The 20491-nt window shown below is 37.0% G+C and overlaps 1 protein-coding gene across 1 annotated transcript in view; it reads left to right on the top strand.

Annotated features, from left to right (window-relative positions):
• SPATA5 (spermatogenesis associated 5) overlaps positions 1 to 20491 on the top strand; it is a 346722-nt gene that overhangs the window by 16160 nt on the left and 310071 nt on the right. The window contains exons 8-9 of the mRNA XM_040250546.1: positions 709 to 832; positions 3337 to 3592. Coding sequence (XP_040106480.1) covers positions 709 to 832; positions 3337 to 3592 — 380 coding nt within the window. The remainder of the gene's footprint in view (positions 1 to 708; positions 833 to 3336; positions 3593 to 20491) is intronic.

The raw sequence follows: 20491 nt of genomic DNA, 5'->3' as shown, positions 1-20491 counted from the left end.
GATAGTAGCACTTTATATGAAACATGAAAGAATAGAACAAAAATAGTTATAGCACTGGAATTAGATTGTAAATTTAATGAGGTTCTAATCCAGTTCTAATTTTATTTTAGAAACAATCTTTAGAAATATGGTTTTAGATAAATAAGTTAGTAAATTACATAAGATAATAGCAAAAGGTACAAACTTTCAGTTATAAGTCATAGAGATGTAATCTATAGCATGGTGACTATAGTTATATAAACTAAAGAATATATATAAACTATATAAAGAAAATTTAAACAAATAATGAATAATAAAGAACGTTTCTTACTTTCTATCCCTTGAACTTTAAACCACAAGGAATAGCTTCACTTGCTTCAGTTTCTGAATTGATCAAGAGATAGCAATTTAGGGGGCCTTAGTGGGCAAGCTCTATCTAAGCATTTGCTCTCATCTCATGAGCTATACAAGTTCTCAGTATTCTGCTTTTTATTGAGGGCAGATCTACTAGCATGTGATATTGGTGACTTAATAATTGAGGCTAGAATTAATCTAAGATTTTTCAGCTTCATATTCTGTTGCTTTTGTCTTTGGTACTAATTAAATTCTAAATTTGATGCATTGTGTTTCAATTAAAAAAACAATGTCAATTTTTTAATTGAAATGCAACATATCAGATTTAAAAGCTAAATGTGTACTAGAGAATTTATTTTGCTTGTTTATTTTTAGGCACCCATCAATTATTTTCATTGATGAGCTGGATGCACTTTGCCCTAAAAGAGAAGGAGCTCAGAATGAAGTGGAAAAAAGAGTTGTAGCTTCACTCTTAACACTGATGGATGGTATTGGTTCAGTAAGTATAGCACCAGTATTGATTTCTTTAGTAGGGGATATTTTCATAATAATATGCAGTAGCAAAAACTATCAAGTATGTCTGAGTTTTTTGGGATCTCTAGGGCTGCAGTCCATGGGGTCACTAAGAGTCAGACACGACTGAGCAACTTCACTTTCACTTTTCACTTTCATGCGTTGGAGGAGGAAATGGCAACCCACTCCAGTGTTCTTGCCTGGAGAATCCCAGGGACGAGGGAGCCTGGTGGGCTGCCGTCTCTGGGGTCGCACGGAGTCGGACACGACTGAGGCGACTTAGCAGCAGCAGCAGGAGCAGCAGGGTAAAGGAAAAAATATTAGCTCTAAGAATTAGAGGACCAACACCCATAAAATAATTTTCTCCAGTAATTTCTTAGTAATAGCAAGGACAGTATAACCTGGCAGTGTTTTTCTAGCATATAAAATTATTTACATTGATAAATCTCTTTTTTTAATAAATGGTATTAACCCAAAAACCTGAAGTAAAAATCAGTGAGGAAAATTAAGCAGTTAAACTTAAGGGGAATTTACTAAGAAATTTCATGAGTAAATCTCATATAACTCTTGTAAAAATTAGTTTGGTGGGAGAGCTTTAAGTTTTGCAAGTGAAAGGACAAAGTGAGAATCATGGGAAATGTACAACATTTAAAAAAAGGTTTACTCATGTTACCAAATTCTTTGTATATATTGCATGCAATCTTATATTAATAAGAACTATGTGCTGATTATGAAAGGAAGACCAGTAGAACTAATAGGGAAGAGGAATGAAGAAAAATTCAGACTCCTGGCAGGCATTTATCAGAAGAATACACTTCTTACGCAAGACTGTAAAGAACTCAGTTTTTAGAATTTTAATAATTGTTAGAGCCTAACGAAATTTTAGAAATCATAGAGTCCCATGTCCTTCTTTTGCACATTAAAAAACTAGAGAGTTGGAGCCTTTTGGTTTTACTACCTATTGGTAGAAACTGAACATATGAAAATAACAAACTTTTGGTTATTATTTCTGTTATTTGCTTACCTTTACTACAATTTTAAGAGTAACCTAAGAGAAGGGTTGTTGCCTACAGCACTCTGGATGACCACCTGGTTCTCAGTCTTAGGGAAGTACCTGGGTGTGATTATAATGTCCCAGGTTTGGACCTCAGCTTACACAGCTTGGGAGGCTTCCCCGATGGCTCAGTAGGTAATGAATCTGCCTACAATGCAAGAGACACAGAAGAAAAATCCTGTGGACAGAGGAGCCTGGCAGGCTGCAGTCCATGAGGTCACAAAGAGTCAGACACAACTGAGCACACAGCACACATACACTACAGAGCTGGAGGAGTCAGTGGTGTTAGTTCACTGGAGAGTTTATTAGTGTGGCTCTGAGGACAGGCCCATAATAACAATACTCTCAAGGGACTGATACATAAAGTGGGATACCAGTTTGTCCATTTATAAGAAGTACAGTTGTTAAGCTGACCAAATGCCTTGTTTATAAACAACTCTCTTTTCATTCTTGAAAATACATGTGGAGAGCTATATTATAATTAGTAGTTTTTTGGTGAGTAGAAATCTGATAGAAGGCTCTGTGTTGGAGGATCTTAATTACTATGTCATTGCTATCTCTTTCTCTGCCACTGGGATAGGCCTGCTGCGAACTGATGTTCTTGCCTTTGGGCAGGACTGGGAGCAAGCATGTGACACTAATGTTTTGGCCTGGAAATGTTTAAGGGCCTGTGTTTTTTGTCTTCTAAAGTCATAATTCATAGATTCATTGTAGTCCATGCATTTTCTGTTGGCACATCCAGTTTAATTGATTAGGTTTAAGTTTTTTTACTTCAAATTACATTTCAGTTAAACTTGTCTCTGTGAGATTGCACTTAGGTCATCTGAATAGAATGTTGGATAATTTCTACGAATGGCTTATTGTGATCATATTGTTCCAAGTTTTATCCTCAGGGTAAAAATCCATATGTATTCAAGGGTATCTGATACTTGGGTGTTGGTTATATTGTGTGTGTTTCAGGAATTTGAAGATTTACCAAAACAAAAAAGAAATAGTCCATATGTAGGAAGATTTCTTAGACAACTGTGTAATAGAGCCTTGTTCTGTTTGAAGCACATGTAGATCATAATTTTAATGACTGTGAGTCAATCTTAATTTCAAGTGGGGGAAAAGAACAACTTAAAACAGTTAAACAAAACTATATGGTACAGGGTATAAATGTTATATAGATTGTTAGTCATGAGAATTGTGTAGTTAAGATGCCACAAGTGAGAGAGACATCACTTACAATAGATGGAGAGTTAAGTATTGGAAACTTTCTAAGTGAAGGGGTATTTAGACTGAGCTTTGGGAAATGTGGGATGAATGATGAAATTTGAGAAAAAAGGGATAGGACTTAGCAGTGTGAACAGTCAGATCTATCCTTGTCTGTATAACAAGTGCATTTTTTTTAATTTCAGAAGAATATGTAATATATTTTTATTTTATTTTGTTAGGAAGGAAGTGAAGGACAGGTGTTGGTCCTTGGGGCCACAAATCGCCCTCATGCTTTAGATGCTGCACTCCGAAGACCCGGACGGTTTGATAAAGAGATTGAGATTGGAGTTCCAAATGCTCAAGACAGGCTGGATATCCTCCAGAAACTGCTTCAAAGGGTACCCCATTTACTCACAGAAGCTGAACTGCTACAGCTGGCAAATAGTGCTCATGGATATGTTGGAGCAGACTTGAAAGCCTTGTGTAATGAAGCAGGTGAGAGTGATTGCTATAGTGAGTCTGTACTGATGGATTTAATAACTCTGGTTTATTTACAAGCTGATAATTTATATCTCATTACTTTCCTATTGGAAGCAGCTAGTTTTTTTCTAGTCATAAAAATATATATGTTTTTAAAAAAAAATATATATATGTTTTAAAAAATTGAGGTAATTCAGAAAACTGTAAAAAAAAAAAAAAAGGCACTCTTAATCCTTCGTCCTAAAAATAACCAGTGTTACAGTGTGTATCTTTCTTCCTAAGTACACAGATACACACAGACACACACACACATAACTCGATGCATTAATGGCAGTATTGATGGTGAAAGTGTTTATTGATATTGTCCTATTAGAAAATAGAAGTGCTTGCTGGTGAATGAAAATTTTTCTTACAGGGCAGCTTTGTATTTGTTAGCACTTCAACAGTGCTAAAAAAGTACTTAAAGTACTTAGTGAGACCTAAGAATTCTATGCCTCAAAATAATGTGACAGTGATGTTTCAGTTTGAAAATGTATAAAGGCTGTTATTAATCAGTTGCCTCTGACTTTAACCACAGCATAACTGTAGTTGCTTTGGAAGCTCTTAAGACCTTTTTTTCAGGGTAATTTTAGCCATGGAAAATGTAATCAGATCAGAGCAGTTTTTATAGCCTATTAAAAGTATTTGATGGGCTTCCCTGGTGGCTCAAACGGTAAAGCGTCTGCCTGCAAGGCGGGAGACCCGGTTTCGATTCCTGGGTCAGGAAGATCCCTTGGAGAAGGAAATGGCAATCCACTCCAGCACTCTTGCCTGGAAAATCCTATGGACGGAGGAGCCTGATAGGCTACAGTCCATGGGGTCGCAAAGATCAGGCAGGTAAGACTTTATTGAAAATGTCGAATAATCTTTTGTTGTTGTTCTGAGAGTATTTATTTCTAGAAAAGGCATCTTTCCTAGAAAAGATATCTTTCTTCTAAGACTGGGTGTATACCTCATAGCATTTTTAGTTGCCAGGAGTCTTAGGTTCCTTAAATTTATTTTTTCCTCTAGTATGGACATATGTTTCTAAGTCCTTTTATATTTTGGAGGAATCTTTTTTCATTTGTGGCATTCTGTTCCAGTTTGTGACCTATCCAGTATCTTCATAAGGTGCTTTAAATAAAGTTTAACCCTTGTAGGTCATGAAAGAAATTGAATTCTTAAATTGGGAATTTAGTTTCTTGGTTTTTTTTTTTTTTAACAGTTTTGGTATAGAAATATGTTAACTTTTATTTGCAAAGCTTTGATTCATAGTTAATCAAATTTACTAGGTTCTGGACTCTTATTAGTCATTTGATCTTTCTAATCTGACATAGGTGTGCAGGGAAACAGTTTTGAGAAGGAAGAACAGAAAATATATTTGGAAGAAAGATTTGGATATCTTATTCTTTGTAGAAAAAATAAGTTTTAATTCATTCTATTTGGTCATTTTCACAATTTCCATTTTAGAGGACACACAACTAGGGAGGACTATAGGTTACGCAGACAAGGCAAATATGAACATTCTTCTGGTACTTTATGGTCTAGGACAGAGTCCCTTTCTGCCTAGTTTTTTTTCTTCATAACATTGATGAGTTTGATCATGAAAATGAATTCCCTGCTGATCAAGAAACAGAAATATCAGTGGTTTACTTTGCTTCCTTCATTCCATTAGGTGACAAGAGTCTCGATTACTCTTTAAGCATTACTTTGTACTTGCTTATCTAGGCAAGGATTCATTCCTCAGCATCCTTTTTCAACTTTCTAATAGATTTCATGCTTTCTAGAAGGTTCTGGGATTCATGCTGTCTAGAAACATACAATCTGATGAAGGAAAAAGATCTGTAAAGAACTATACAGTGGGATAGAGCTTCCCTGATGGCTCAGTGTTAAAGAATCCTCTTGCTAATGCTAGAGACGTGAGTTGAATCCCTGGGTCTAGTAGATACCCTGGAGAAGGAAATGGCAACCCACTCTACTATTCTTGCCATGGACAGAGGAGCCTGGTGGGTTGCAGTCCAGGGGGTTGCAGAGTCAGACACGACTTAGTGTCTAAACAACAATACAGTGAGATACATACTCAGAACTAGGGAAAAGTGATATTGTAACTCACATACCAGATATAAATAGGATCATCTACTTTCTAGTCACATACTAGATATAAATAGAACCCCACCCCCAACCCCCCTGCCCCACCCAAGAACTTTAGGAAGATGGCAGGAAAACTTAATTTCTACTGCTGTGTTACATTTAATTGAAAACATTGTGAAAGGGTCAGAAGGTAGGGTAGAGAGAGAACACTTATTTGAAGATATGTACACATGAAAAGGATGCATGTATGTGGCATATACAAGCAGTAAATAAATATTGACTGCTGTTAATATGACTTAATGATTTCAGATCATCAGGTATTTAAACTTCTGTTTCCCCTAATCTAGCAATGAATCAGATTTTGAGAAGGTAATTTTAAAAATGATTTAAAATGAGAATTTTTAAATTTTCAGAGCTGAAGTGTCCAATAGGGAAAATAATGTGATTTTCTGTATACTGTCTTAAATAATAGCCTGTGTTGTATTACATAGTGTTGTTCTCTATTTTTATGTAGAGAATAAAGCTTAACAGTGTCCTAGAAGTTTTTGCAAGGGATATTCCTAAAGAGGTGGCAGGGTGGGGAGTTATAGTAGAAAATGGATTTTTAGTAGAAAATACCTTTAAGATCAAACTTGTGGTCTTGGGCAAGTTCTTTACCTTATCTGAACCTTAGTTTTTTCCATTTGTAAATTAACAGAGTTATGGTAGATGATTGTTGCTGCTGCTGCTGCTGCTGCTAAGTCGCTTCAGTCATGTCCGATTCTGTGCAACCCCGTAGATGGAAGCCCACCAGGCTCCCCTGTCCCTGGGATTCTCCAGGCAAGAACACTGGAGTGGGTTGCCATTTCCTTCTCCAAAGCATGAAAGTGAAAAGTGAAAGTGAAGTCGCTCAGTCGTGTCTGACTCTTAGGGACCCCATGGACTGCAGCCCACCGGGCTCCTTGGTCCATGGGATTTTCCAGGCAAGAGTACTGGAGTGGGGTACCATTGCCTTCTCTGAGATGATATCTAAGTACCCTTGTAAATACAACATTCCCCAGATATAAGAGAGAAAAAGAAATGGAAAAAAAGAGAGGGAGGGAGAAAAGATAGGAAGGGTAGAATGAACTTAAGTTCGGGTAATAAATGGGTAATAACATGGAAATACCCAAGTTACACAGTAAACCTGGCCTGACCTCATTAGCTACTTGCATATACTTGGCCTTTCCACACTTCATTGTTATCTCTTTTATACTTGTTTGCCTGAATTAAACTGGTTAGTCATGAATTTCTCCTGCATTGTCCTTAGAAATAATGCTACAAAGCAGACTAATAGAGATTGTGAAGTCAACTGCATTTTCTCATTGAAACAGTTTTATAGTTTCTGACTAAGGATTTGAGTAAATTATACATTTGGTTAATAGTGTGACTCAGAAGGAAAGATAAAACAACTCAAACTCTATGCATTAAAAATAGTAGAATTATGCTCCAAATACTATAGAATGGGCATATCTTACTTATTGAACTTGCAAGGGCATCCCTAATATGTGCATTGAGCATAGGAGTAAAAAACTCAGCCATATAGTAAATTTGATATGTATTCTTCTAGTTCTAAGCGAAAAGAATTGAACATTTAATGTTTCCTCCTAAGTAAATACAAATTTAGAGAAGTTATTAGGGTAAAAATTGAATGGCTCTTAGTCTTTTTAAATGACTGCCTAGAAAAGTTTGAACTGGTGGCCCTCTCTTTTATTTTAATATAGTAAGTGTCCTTGGACCGGTAGAAGCAGTCACAATTATTACATTGAGCTTAGAATTACAAAGTTAGAATCATAATTTTTTACAAAAAAAATCATGGTAAAATCTTAATATTTAGGGGCAATATTAATGATTTCTAGTACAAAATAGATGTCTAATAAGTATTTGGGAAATGTATGTGAAAACCAGGAGACATAATGAGACATAGTTACTGCTCTACACCTCTTGTGGAAGTCGCTCAGTCATGTCTGACTCTTTGCGACCCCATGGACTATACAGTCTATGAAATTCTCCAGGCCAGAATACTGGAGTGGGTAGCTGTTCCCTTCTCCAGGGGATCTTCCCAACCCAGTGATGGAATCTAGGTCTCCCGCATTGCAGGCAGAGTCTTTGCCAGTTGAGCCACCAGGGAAGCCCATGGATACTGGAGTGTGGGTAATCTATCCCTTCTCCAGGGGATCTTTCCAACCCAGAAATCAGATTGAGGTCTCCTGCATTGCAGGCGGATTCTTTACCAGCTGAGCCACCAGGGAAGCCCATAATTACTGGAGTGGCTAGCCTGCCCCTTCTCCAGGGGATCTTCCCTAAGTTGGGAAGATTAAATTGGGGTCTCCTGCATTGCAGGTGGATTCTTTACCAGCTGAGTTATGAGGGAAGCCCCTACTCCTCTTGGTACAGTAATAAAAACATTTATTAATCTCAGAATTGAGTTCAGTTTTGTCTTTAAACTCCTGGTGAGTTTCATCTCTTCTTGACCTCTGGTGCCTTCAAAAATCCCTGCTCTATGCTAAAGGAACAACTCCAGGTGATTATTGCTACCATCATAGGTAGCAATAGACAGACAAGGAAGTGTCTTGTGGTGCCTTAAATGTGTGCTCAGTCGTGTCTGACTCTTGTAGCCCTGTGGACTATAGTTCTCCAGGCTCCTTCGTCCATGGGATTTTTCAGGCAAGGATACTGGAGTGGGTTGCCATTTCCTCCTCCAGCGGATCTTCCCGACCCAGGGATCGAACCCATGTCTCTGTTGTCTCCTGAATTGGCAGATGGATTCTTTACCATTGTACCACCAAGGAAGCCCCCTTAAATAGCTACTGCTGTTTTTTGTACAGTTCCAGTCAATTTTGGGTTTCCCACTGACAAGATTTCTCAGGTATAGTTCTGACTGTGGATTTAACTACATCTTGGTTAAAACCAGTCTTCCCTGGTGGCTCAGTGGTTAAAGTGTCTGCCTGCAATGCAGGAGACCTGAGTTCGATCCCTGGATCAGGAAGATCCCCTGGAGAAGGAAAGGGCAACCCACTCCAATATTCTTGCCTGGAGAATCCCATGGACAGAGGAGCCTTGGTGGGCTATAGTCCATGGGGTCGCAAAGAGTTGAACACGACTGAGCAACTTCACTCACTGGTTAAAACCAGTGCTTTTTAGGAGGCATTTTCATTGTTCACCAGTTAGATTGTGTTTAAGTGGACAGCTTGAGAAGTCCCACTGGCATGTGTAGGAAGTAAGACACCAAAACCTCCAAATTCCATGGGGACAGAAAATCCAGCTCCAGGGGATGTATTCATCACTAAACAAGTTAATTCTTCCTCTATTATATATTCTCTTCTGCAGAATTCATTCATTTCACATGTTCTCAATTCCAGACAGATCACTTGGAGTTGAGGTTCTCAAAGTTTATCATGCATCAGAATCACTTGGAGAACTTAGTAAACTACAGTTTTCTAAGATGTCTGGCTGTGCACTTTTCCCAGAATTTCAATTTCAGTAGGTCTGGGCTGGTGCCTGTGAATTCCTAACATGTTTCAGCTGCTGCTGATGCAGTTGGTCTGGGGACCACACTTTGAGAGCCACTGATGTAGGTCATTGTTGCTTAAACCTTGTCATGCCTAAGGTTGATATACATGCTCCCTTTCCATACTTGATTGAATAAAGGAAGTGGGGAACTGGAATCAGTGTTTGTAATGTTTCCCAAGTGATTTGAAGTAGCCAGTCTTGAACTTGCTTGTGAACAAGAATTTGTATTATTTACTTAGACGAGTGTTTCTCCTGTGTTAAACTTATGTATGAGAATTAGTTGTAGAGCTTATTAGGACACAAACCTAGGCTTCATCTTACTGGTTTAATAGGTCCAGGTCAGGTACAAGAATTTGCATTTCTCTCAGGTTACAGCTGATACCAGTGCTGCTATCCCAAGGGCTATACTTTGAGAACCACTGATCAAGGCCACTCATCTCTCTGATTTTTGGAGTTCCTCTGTAACTGATTTAAATAAGTGCATTAAGTTTAGGTTATATAATTTTGACTCTTTCACTGATAGTGTTGAGTTTCTTCCTAGAGTTTTTTTGTGATAGTGATCTACTATCCTGAACCACTATGTCATTTCTTCTAGAAGATGAGTGTCCAGGTTTGTTTTGCAGGTGTGTATAATGGTTTTGAATAAAACTTTAAAGTGAAAAATAATTCTATTCATAGATTTTTTGATGATGGCCACTCTGACCGGTGTGAGGTGATACCTCACTGTAGTTTTGATGTGCATTTCTCTAATAATTAGTGGTGTTGAGCCATCTCTATGTCTTTGGAGAAATGTCTATTTAGGTCTTTGACCAATTTTTTTATTGGGTTTTTGGTTTTTTGACACTGAACTGCATGAGCTATTCGTATATTTTGGAGATTAATCTTTTGTCACTTGCTTAATTTGCAAATATTTTCTCTCATTTGAGAATTGTTTTTCTCTTGTTTATGGTTTCCTTTGCTTTTAATTAGGTTCTGTTTATTTTTGTTTTTATTTTTTTACTCTAGGAGGTGAGTCAAAAAAGTTCTTGCTGTTATTTATGTCACAGGCTGTTCTACTTATGTTTTCCTCTAAGAATTTTGTAGTGTCTGGCCTTATATTTTAGGTTTTAATCTGTTTTGACTTTATTTTTGTGTATGGTGTTTGAGAGTGTTCTAATTTCATTCTTTTACATGTAGCTGTTCAGCTTCTCCAGCACCACTTGTAGAGGAGACTTTTTCTTCATTGTGTATTCTTGCCTTCTTTATCACAGATTAGGTGACCATAAGTGCGACTGTTTATCTCTGGGCTTTCTATCCTCTTCCATTAATCTATATTCCTGGGTATATACCCAGAGAAAACCATAATTCAAAAGATACATGCATCCTAATGTTCATTGCAGCACTATTTACAATAGCCAGGACATGGAAACAGCCAGAAGTCCATCAAAAGAGAATGGATAAAAAGATACAGTACATATATACAATGGAATATTACTCAGCCATAAAAAGGAACGAAACTGTGCCTTTTGCAGAGACATAGATGGACCTAGAGCCTGTCATATAGAATGAAGTCAATCAGAAAGAGAAAGACAAATATCTTGTAATATCACCTGTATGTGGAGTCTAGAACAGTAATACAGATGAACTTATCTGCAAAGCAGAAATAGAGACACATGTAGAGAAACAAATGTGTGGATAACAAGAGGGCAGAGGGGGTGGGATGAGTCAGAAAATTGAGATTGACATATATAGACTACTATGTGTAAAGCAGATGGCTAATGAGAACCTGTTGTATATCACAGGTTCTCTTGATCACTGAATTCTCTTCAGTGATCTAAATGGGAAGGAAATAACAAAAAAGAGGGGATATATGTATACATATAGCTGGTTCACTTTGTTCTACGGCAGAAACTAAAACAACAGTGTAAAGTGGCAGTACTCCAATACAAATTAATTTAAAGTAACAGGTAAAATGAAAATAATTCTGAAAGCTAAGAAGGCACGATTAAGGAAATAATTGAGGATTAACAATGAAGAATACAAAGAAGAATATAGATGTGTTTTTCCTAGAACATCTGCTTGTTTATGCTTTGTGGACATATATGTTCTTTGAGCTTTTTGTGTGTTGGCTGCCTGATGGTTTTCCTTTTTTCTGAACTGGCCTCTTAGTTGGGGAAACTCTGCCCTTTTTAACAAAAGTGGTGCATGGGTATCTAGTCATTGCATACACTGAAGTGATTCAGAATTAATAAAACTGAAGTGCACTATGTTCCTGATCGCTTTGGTAATCATAAGGTTATTATTTGTGGTTTATTAATACAAAAGGTCAAAATCCTTATAGTATATATGTTTGTGCATGGTTTTCCAGAGGACAGAAGATTTGCAGTCGCAGTGTGTATACTCTCAGCTTTTCTGCTCTTCTATTCTAGTGTCACTGGATATTATCCATATTTTTTAACTTTGTGTCTGTAATGAATAAGAAAGTTGGAAATACTACTGTAGTGTTGCTTTCAACACTTGTATCTTGTTTTATCTGAGCAGATACAATGTTTGATGTTGAATGCTGGGTGTGAAACTGATTTTCAAATGTTATATTTTCCGTATAATTAATTTTGAGCTAGAGTGTGGTTTGATAAGTCCTGACTTGTCCAAAAGCCTAATGTTTTGTAGTTCACCTTTTTAAGCAAAGAGCAGCTGCATTTTGAAATGTTTTATCTCAAGCAGACAAGCTGTTTTAAAAGCTCAACTCTGACACATCTTGACATTTAATGTCTATGTTTGTATCTGTCCTGGGATTAGGCTGCCTTTCTAATTAATTAGTTGCATAACCTTTTATTAATTCCCTCAAAATTTATAATATTTTAAATTAACAGCATAGATAAGCATACCATGCTTTTTTAGAAAACATGAGATGTTAATTATGCAGCAGAGACATGAATTATATAAACTCTGCTGAATGTTAGAGGATGCTTAGCAACAGTGTTTTCCAAATGCAGGGATTTATTATAAACTTATCCTTCTAAGGCTGCCTGTGCCATTTCAGGAGAGTGAATATAAATAGAGCTTGATTTCTTCAAGAAATGGACTCAGTCATTTTGTTTACAGTGGAAGGAAGCATTCGCTTCACATCTCTAAGAATTTATCTTTAGCATCCTTGTTGATTACACATCATTTCAACATATTCATACCAAATGCTTGGGCCTTGATAAGATACCATCACAGAACAGGAAGAACTAAAACTCTTATTTAAACAATGGTTTTGTCATTATTACACTTATGTAGGACTAGTAAAAATACTGAATCTAATTACTATAACATAACTTTTTTTGAAATGGAAAATTTTATCTGTCTTGTGGCGGAGTTCTCAGATATTTATAGCTGTTAGTCCTCCCACCCTTCACTAGCTTGTTTTAATAGGAATTTATGGAGGATCTACTCTATCCAGTCCAGCTCTTAAGAAAGGTTCTTTTTCTAACATTTTCCACCATTTTTTTTTGAATTCTGCTAATGTTATTTTCTAAGTTAGAATTAAAATGTTGATACTGTAAAAATTCTGTATTTTTAAATAAATTGCAGGGAAATAGTGGAGCCTTAAGGAAAGCCACGGTAAGTTGTAGTTTCAAATATTAACACTACCTCCTATCAGCTGAGAGTCATAGGGCAAGTCATTAACCTCTTGAACTATTCTCTCACCTGCTAAATAGGGATAACATTTTTCTAAAGAGTTCTTAAACAAGGTTTAGAAGTATAGCCTGACAGCAGTGTTTGTGGTTTATAGAGGCTCTTGGTAGGTGTCACTTTATCTCTGTTTTTGGGGAAAAATTGTTCTGTGTGTATTTATGCACTTCTCTGGTAGATGTTTATTTGAATTTTGACAGTATTCTTGATTTTACGAAGTATTTGTTACTCTGGTACAAGAGATCTCGGGGAAATATAGCAGATTCCATTCTCTTCTAGAGTACTGATTTTTACTGAATCTGGATCAGTTAAAGTCTTGCCCATCAATAGAAGTATGCACACTAGACTTAGATATGGCTTTTGGGGGTGGGGAGGGGTGCCTCCCTGACAGATGTTCTTGCTGAATGTGAGAGCTCTCCTGTCATGCACAATCAGAGTCACAATCTCTTCCCTCCCCTCCCCCCTTCGTCTCACAAGTGAGTCCACTATAGGCCTGTGGTAGAGCAACAAAATGATGTATGAATCATGATTGTCACTCTAAGGGAGCCTATCTTTACTTATTACTGTAACTGGATAAATAAGCAGTAATTATGCAGTATAATATTTCATATTGCAATGAATTTTCCCCTCTGGTTTATAATTCTGAAATATAGTGATAGTTATATTTGTGATGTTGGGATTTTTCCTACTGCATAAATATTATGGATATTATATAAGAAGTGGAATTTTTTTTTGGTCAGTGATTTGGGTATCTTAGTATTACGTTTACTGTTCATTTGAAATGACTGGAGTTGAATGGTTTGTTTTAGGAAAACAGGTGGTAGTTTAAATTCTGGTTAAGCTCTAAGTGATATATACCATTTACTTCACTAATGGAAAATTTTCTGAGTTGCCTTGCCAGGGCTATAAAAGTAGAAAACTTGAGGAAAGGTTTTCTTTCTAATTAAAACAATTGCAAAAATAAAATCAGTGTTTCTAAATGGAAGTTATTTCTAAGAGTTATTCTTGACTGCTTTTTTTGTTACTCTTTATCAATCCTGTCAGCTCTTTTTCAAGATTTATTTGGAGTTTCAACTTTAAAAGATTTTTTTAAACATCGTAACTATTTTGATTACTCTTGTCTGGACTGTAGAGATTTTTCTTGTCTGACTGTAGAGATTTTTCTTCCTGTCTACTTTGTCCTCCACACTCTGTCCTCCACTTTCTATCACTTTTTATTCTTCACATTGTCTTAGCTTTAGGACTTTAAATTGCAGGTTTTGGAGATGAGAGTTTTGGTTGGATATGTGGGTCAGCGAGTTCTCAGCAGTTAGATGATGACTGAAGCCATTGAAATGAATGAAATCACTTAGAATGAGCAAAGTTTATTCATTCATTCATTTCTTGAGTCAGGCACTGCACGGGGTGCTGAGGCTACCTCAGCGAGGAAGAAAGAATTGGACTCTCAGAGCTCACTGGAGAAGGCAATAGCAACTCACTCCAGTACTCTTCTTGCCTGGAAAATCCCATGGACAGAGGAGCCTGGTAGGCTGCAGTCCATGGGGTCGCGAAGAGTCGGACATGACTGAGCGACTTCCCTTTCTCTTTTCGCTTTAATGCATTGGAGAAGGAAATTGCAAACCACTCCACTGTTCTTGCCTGGAGAATCCCAGGGATGGAGGAACCTGGTAGGCTGCTGTCTATGGGGTTGCACAGAGTTGGACATGACTGAAGCGACTTAGCAGCAGCAGCAGCATAGAGCTCACAGAGAAGTCAATCGCACCCCACTCCAGTACTCTTGCCTGGAAAATCCCATGGACCGAGGAGCATGGTGGGCTGCAGTCCATGGGGTTGCGAAGAGTCGAACACAACTGAGTGACTTCACTTTCACTTTTCACTTTCATGCATTGGAGAAGGAAATGGCAACCCACTCCAGTGTTCTTGCCTGGAGAATCCCAGGGACGGGGGAGCCTGGTGGGCTGCCGTCTATGGGGTCGCACAGAGTCGGACACAAATGAGGGAACTTAACAATAGCAGCAGCATAGAGCTCAGGGTGCACAGGGAAGTGCAGCAGTGTAACAGGTAAGGTTATAATACATTTGTGTTGTATTTGTGAATGATCAGGGAGGTTTTAACATGCTAATGAGGAAAGAAGGGATCCTGGGGACACACCACCATTCAGAGGTTGAATTGTTGGGAAAAGTAGTAGGAGACTGAAGAATGGCAAGAGAGAGGGGAAGAGAACCAAAAAAAGTGGTGACATTTAAAATGAGGGAAGATTCCAGGGAGAAAGTAATTAGAAATAATATATTATTAGTTACCACCAGTTGAGTATTTAGTGTGTCAGCCATTGTTTGAAGTGCCTTAACACATATTAATAATTTCTTACAGCCTCCTTTATATGGTTATCTTCATTGTATAGGTGAAGAAACTTAGTTCAGAAATTTAGTGATGGAACTTCACCAAGATCACACAGGAAGTAAATAGTGAAGCCAGGAGCAGTATAGAGACCACAGGGATATCAAGTGCTTAGTACTTGGAAGGTCATGAGGTCCTTAGAAGAGAGTGGGGTTTTGTGGCTCGCTACTAGATTGCAATAAATTGAGGGGTGATTGAAAGTTGAGGGAAAAGAGACAGTGATTGGAAATTGTTTTTTTCAGTTTTAATGGTGTGTTATTTAGAGTTTTTGTACCTTCCAAAAAAGAGAGAAATATAGTTGGGTTGCCTGCCCTTCCTGCCCCCTTTCCTCAAGTCAAAGTCAGACCTGGCTCTATCCCTTTATTTTCCTAGTTCCTCTCTTCCATGGGCCTTGCGCTAGTGCACCAAGCCATAGATCTTCAACCTTTGTTGGCATAAAAATTGTGCTTTAATCAATTGTCCTTTTTTAGAAAACTCTACATTTTAATAGGGTTGGTAAGCCAGATGAGTAAATAATTTGACATCAAGAATTTGAAACTAAACGCTGTATTTTTGGGAAAGTTGGTTAAAACCTGGGACTGGTGAAGTGAGTTAACTCTGATGTTTTATGGTGCTTCCCTGGTGGCTCAGACGGTAAAGCATCTGCCTGCAATGAGGGATACCCGGCTTCGATTCCTGGGTCGGGAAGATCCCTGGGAGAAGGAAATAGCAATCCACTCCAGCACTCTTGCCTGGAAAATCCCATGGACAGAGGAGCCTGACAGGCTACAGTCCATGGGGTCGCAAAGAGTCGGACATGACTGAGTGACTTCACTTTCAGAAGACTTTACCCAGAATCATTTAGTACATTCCCTAATTTCACAGATGAGGACAGACTATGTGACCAATCCAGGCTCAAGCAGTTAGTGAAGTCTTGGCCCATAATTTGGGTCTTGAGACCCAAATTGCTTTCCATAGTGCCATTCCATAGTGCTTTCCATAGTGCCATTATTTTAAGAGCAACTTTTAAAAGTGATAGGGGATTCAGAATAGACTTGGCTTCTGCAGTCAGTTTAAGTTATATCAATCATTTGTAATATAAATAACAGAAGAACCACAGTACCCTCTTTGAGAGTATTCTGTTTAACTTCTTTTCTATGAATAAGAAGTGAGAAATAGAACTCTCCCAGTGATAGATTGAGTGATACTTACCACCTTGTCTATACTTAATACTGAGTTGAGGGAGAATAAATACTCCAGATAAAACATTTACTGGTGCTCTACTATTTTGAGGAAAGTTTATTTTAAAAAAAGAGACAAGATTTTGTTACAGTTGCTCCCAGACTTCATATTTCTGAGTATACTACTCAGAAGTTTTATGCATGACTTTTAAAATTCAAATCTGAGATCCAGATGCCTGTGTTTCATGTTGCTTCTTTATATAATTAAGTGTCTGTAGGGTAGACAGTAATTCTAAAAAACATTATTACTCCTGTGATCAATTTAGTTTTTAAGAAGGAACTTAATTGCAGTCTCAGAAAATAACATTATTATTTAGCAAGCATAAATTGTAAAATTGTAGGATGCCATATGCTTGGGACAAGATGTTTGTTGATTGAATATGGAGCATATGGTTTTGAAGAGCATGAATTTAGAGTAATTACTCTTGTCCAGAACTGATTATATCTGGAGAGTGATGTGGGTCTTAAGGAGAACATGTCATATACTGGAAAGAATGTGTTGGCATTAGGCTTGCTTGGGGCATTTTGCCTTTTTTTCCTTTTCCTTGCGTCTTGTTTTCCATTTCAAAACTTTTGAGATCATTAGAACATAAAATAATGAAAACAAAATGACACATTTAATTAGCTAAACCTGTTTTTTGTTTCAAAGTTGTGTTTCTTAAGAACATAGAAGTATTGCTTCTGTTATTGTTTATATTTTTAAAATCAACTTTAAACTTAGTAAGGAAAGGAAATGTCATAGATTGCTTGCCCTAAGCTATATATTTCTTGATGATGTACATGTGTCCATTGGCTCCCGTAGTTAATTCTTTACTTCCAGTTTATAAAATTATATGTATTTTTCAAATTTTAATTACTTGGCATAGATTCAAGTATGGCTTCCTTAGGAATGGTGATGTCCAATAATTTAAGCTTAGCATCATAGAATTTTAAAGATAAAAAAAAATTTAGAGAAAATATATTTTATTCTTTCCATGTAATAAATGAGATAACTGATGGCCAGAGGAACTAAGTTTTCTATGTAAAGTGACACCTGAGCTGGTAGCAGATCTAGGACCCTGGAAGACTGGTTGCAATAATATGATAGCTTCAGAAATTTTTAATTTTTCAAGCTCTGATATACACTTAACATATAATTCATATAAATTCTGCTTCAACTTTATGTTGTTTTCAAGAATAGCATTTGTATAAAATACAGTACCTTTATATATAGAGTCTAGAAACATTGAACTTCATATTGAGAAAGAATCTGAAGGCCTATGGCTGGAATTTCCAGTATCCCTTTGTTAGGTTTTGCAAATCTGTAATCCATCTTTCAGTTTTCCCTTTCTGACAGTCTGCCGTTCTTTATTTTCTCACATATCTGCAAATGAACAGAGTTGGATTTAGTTATACTTAGAACATGTTTTTTCTTTCTAAGAATGAACTCTATAAGGACAGAGATTTTGTCTTTTGTTGTTCTTCAGGGCCATGTAATCTCTAAAGCGTTATGCTCATTCTTGTCCCTAGGCCTTTATATATATATATGCTATCATCTGAATACTCCACTGCCTCTTTGGCCTTAATTCCCATATTATCAGTTTTTCATCAATTCATTTTTCAGCTCTAACTACTTGAGCTTATATACACATTTTTAGTCTCTCTTCATTTGTGAAATTAAAGAATATACTGAATGATTTCTGTGAGAGTTACCTAACTCTAAACTGTCACTAATCCTACTAAACTGAGTTCGATTTCCCTGACTGTTTTTGTGCTACTTTGTTCTTTCCAGGTCATTGTACTTGGCACGGCATATAATAATAACAGCTTCTTTTAATATGTCTTCTCTATTAGACTGTTAGCACTGTGGAAGGTTTATCTGCCTTCTTGTGCTTTTGCATTGTAGCATGAAAGAGTTCAGTACATTGCTGGGTAAGTTAAATATGCCTAGGAGTTTCTGTGAATATTTTGAATATATAAGTAGGGTTAATATTGAAAAAGAACACTGTGAAAGAGTAACTTATAGTCAATGGCTATATCTTCTTGGTGGCTTCATGACATAATATTTTATGATTTGCTTTGCTTTAATAGAAATAGTACTGAATTGGCAAGTAAGTAATAAGGTCCAGAATAGAGATTCTCTCATTGAGAACTGTTCTTTAAAAATACTTGCAGATTAATTAACATAGGGAATGCTCAAAAAAAAAAAAAAAAAAATAGGGAATGTTCTTGTCTCTCAAGTCCAGTTCTTTTCTGCCTTTTTTGTGGTGTCTTTATTTATAATTTTTTTCCCTTTAACTTTACTTTTTTAATGTATTCTATTTTTTAATAAACTTCTTCCTGAAATATATATAGAAAAATGAATAAACTATAAGATCTATGCATTTTCCAAAGTGAATGCATTTATATAATCACATGAGTGTATTTAAATAGGTAACTGGATATAAAGCATTATTAGTACCCTAGAACTTATGTCAAATTCTCTCACATTCACTACTCCTCACTTCAATCCAAAAGGCTTCTAACACCATAGATTAGTTCAGCATGATTTGTGCTATCTTCTTTCACTCATATTATGGTTTGAGAGCTTCATCATTTTATTCTGTGTCTCATTAGTTCATTTTTATTGCTATATTTTATTGTATAAGTATTGTGAATAATTATGCCATCAATATTCATGCACATCGTTTTTTGGAGTGCAAATGTACAGATTTCTAGTTGCATTATATCTAGGGTGAAATTATAAGGATATGGAATATGTGTATGTTCTTGTTAGTAAATGCTGTCAAAACTTTTCTGTAGTGATTGCATCAATTTACTCTTCCACTAGTAATGTGTGAAAATTCTAGTTTCTTCTCATTCTTGCCAGCATTTGGTGGTTTTTTTTTTTTTTTAACAGAATTTCATTGTGGTTTTATTTCTTTGATGCTGTGTTGAACACTTTATGTATGTATTGTTCATTTAGATATCCTCTGTTGTGACATGCCTACTGCTGTGCCGTGCTTGTCGCTCAGTCCTGTCCAACTCTTTGTGACCCCGTGGACTGTAGCCCTCCAGGCTCCTCTGTCCATGGGGATTCTCCAGGCTAGAATACTGGAGTGGGTTGCCATGCCCTCTTCTAGGGGATCTTCCCAAGCCAGGGATCAAACCCAGGCCTCCCACATTGCAGGCAAATTCTTTACTGACTGAGCCACCAGGGAAGCTCAGGAGTACTGGAGTGGGTAGCATATCCCTTCTGCAAGGGATCTTCTTGACCCAGGAATCAAGCTGGGGTCTTTGGCATTGCAGGTGGATTCTTTACCAGCTGAGCTACCAGGGAAGCCCATGACATGCCTATCAAATATCTATTTAATTTTTCTGTGCTGTTGCTTTTAAAGAATAATTCCTCTGTTTATAGTGTCTTTGAGGAATAGAAGTTTGTAACTATATACATTTATTTTGGATATTATTATTCATTGTATTCTTTACCTCTGTTATTTTCATTATATTTTATCTCTGTTGAAATTTTCACTATTCCTCCATTCTGTTCCTGAGTTTATTGAACATCTTTATGATTATTACCTAACTCCCTATTGAGTAGATTGCTTATCTCTCCTTTGTTTAGTTCTGTTTCTTAGGTTTTGTCTTATTCCTTTGTTTGGAACATACTCCTCTGTTTCCTCATTTTGCATATTTTGCTGTTTTTTGTTTTGTTTTTCCTGTGTGTCAGTACAGTTGACAGTACAGGTCAATTGTATTGAGTGATTTTGGAGAAGTGGCCTTTTGTAGGTGATGTTCTGTGGGGCCCAGCAGCACACTCCCCTCTAGTCACTAGAGCTATTAATACATGATTTAGGGTGTGACCCCTATGTGGGCTGCACAGGTCCCTCTATTTTGGTGAGGCCGACTGCTGCTGGTGCACTAGGAGACAGAGTTGTCCCCAGATCAGTTGCCAGCCAGTCCCTGTCTCATGAGTAGCTGCTGGCCTGCTGGTATGTGCAGTTGGGTTCTAAGCTGGCTAGCTATGAAGCTCAGGATATTC

This window comes from Oryx dammah, unplaced genomic scaffold, assembly GCF_014754425.2.
Source record: "Oryx dammah isolate SB20612 unplaced genomic scaffold, SCBI_Odam_1.1 HiC_scaffold_12, whole genome shotgun sequence".
Classification (NCBI taxonomy): Eukaryota; Metazoa; Chordata; class Mammalia; order Artiodactyla; family Bovidae; genus Oryx; species Oryx dammah.
The sequence above is the reverse complement of the archived record's forward strand: the minus strand, read 5'-3'. Positions and strand labels throughout refer to the sequence as shown.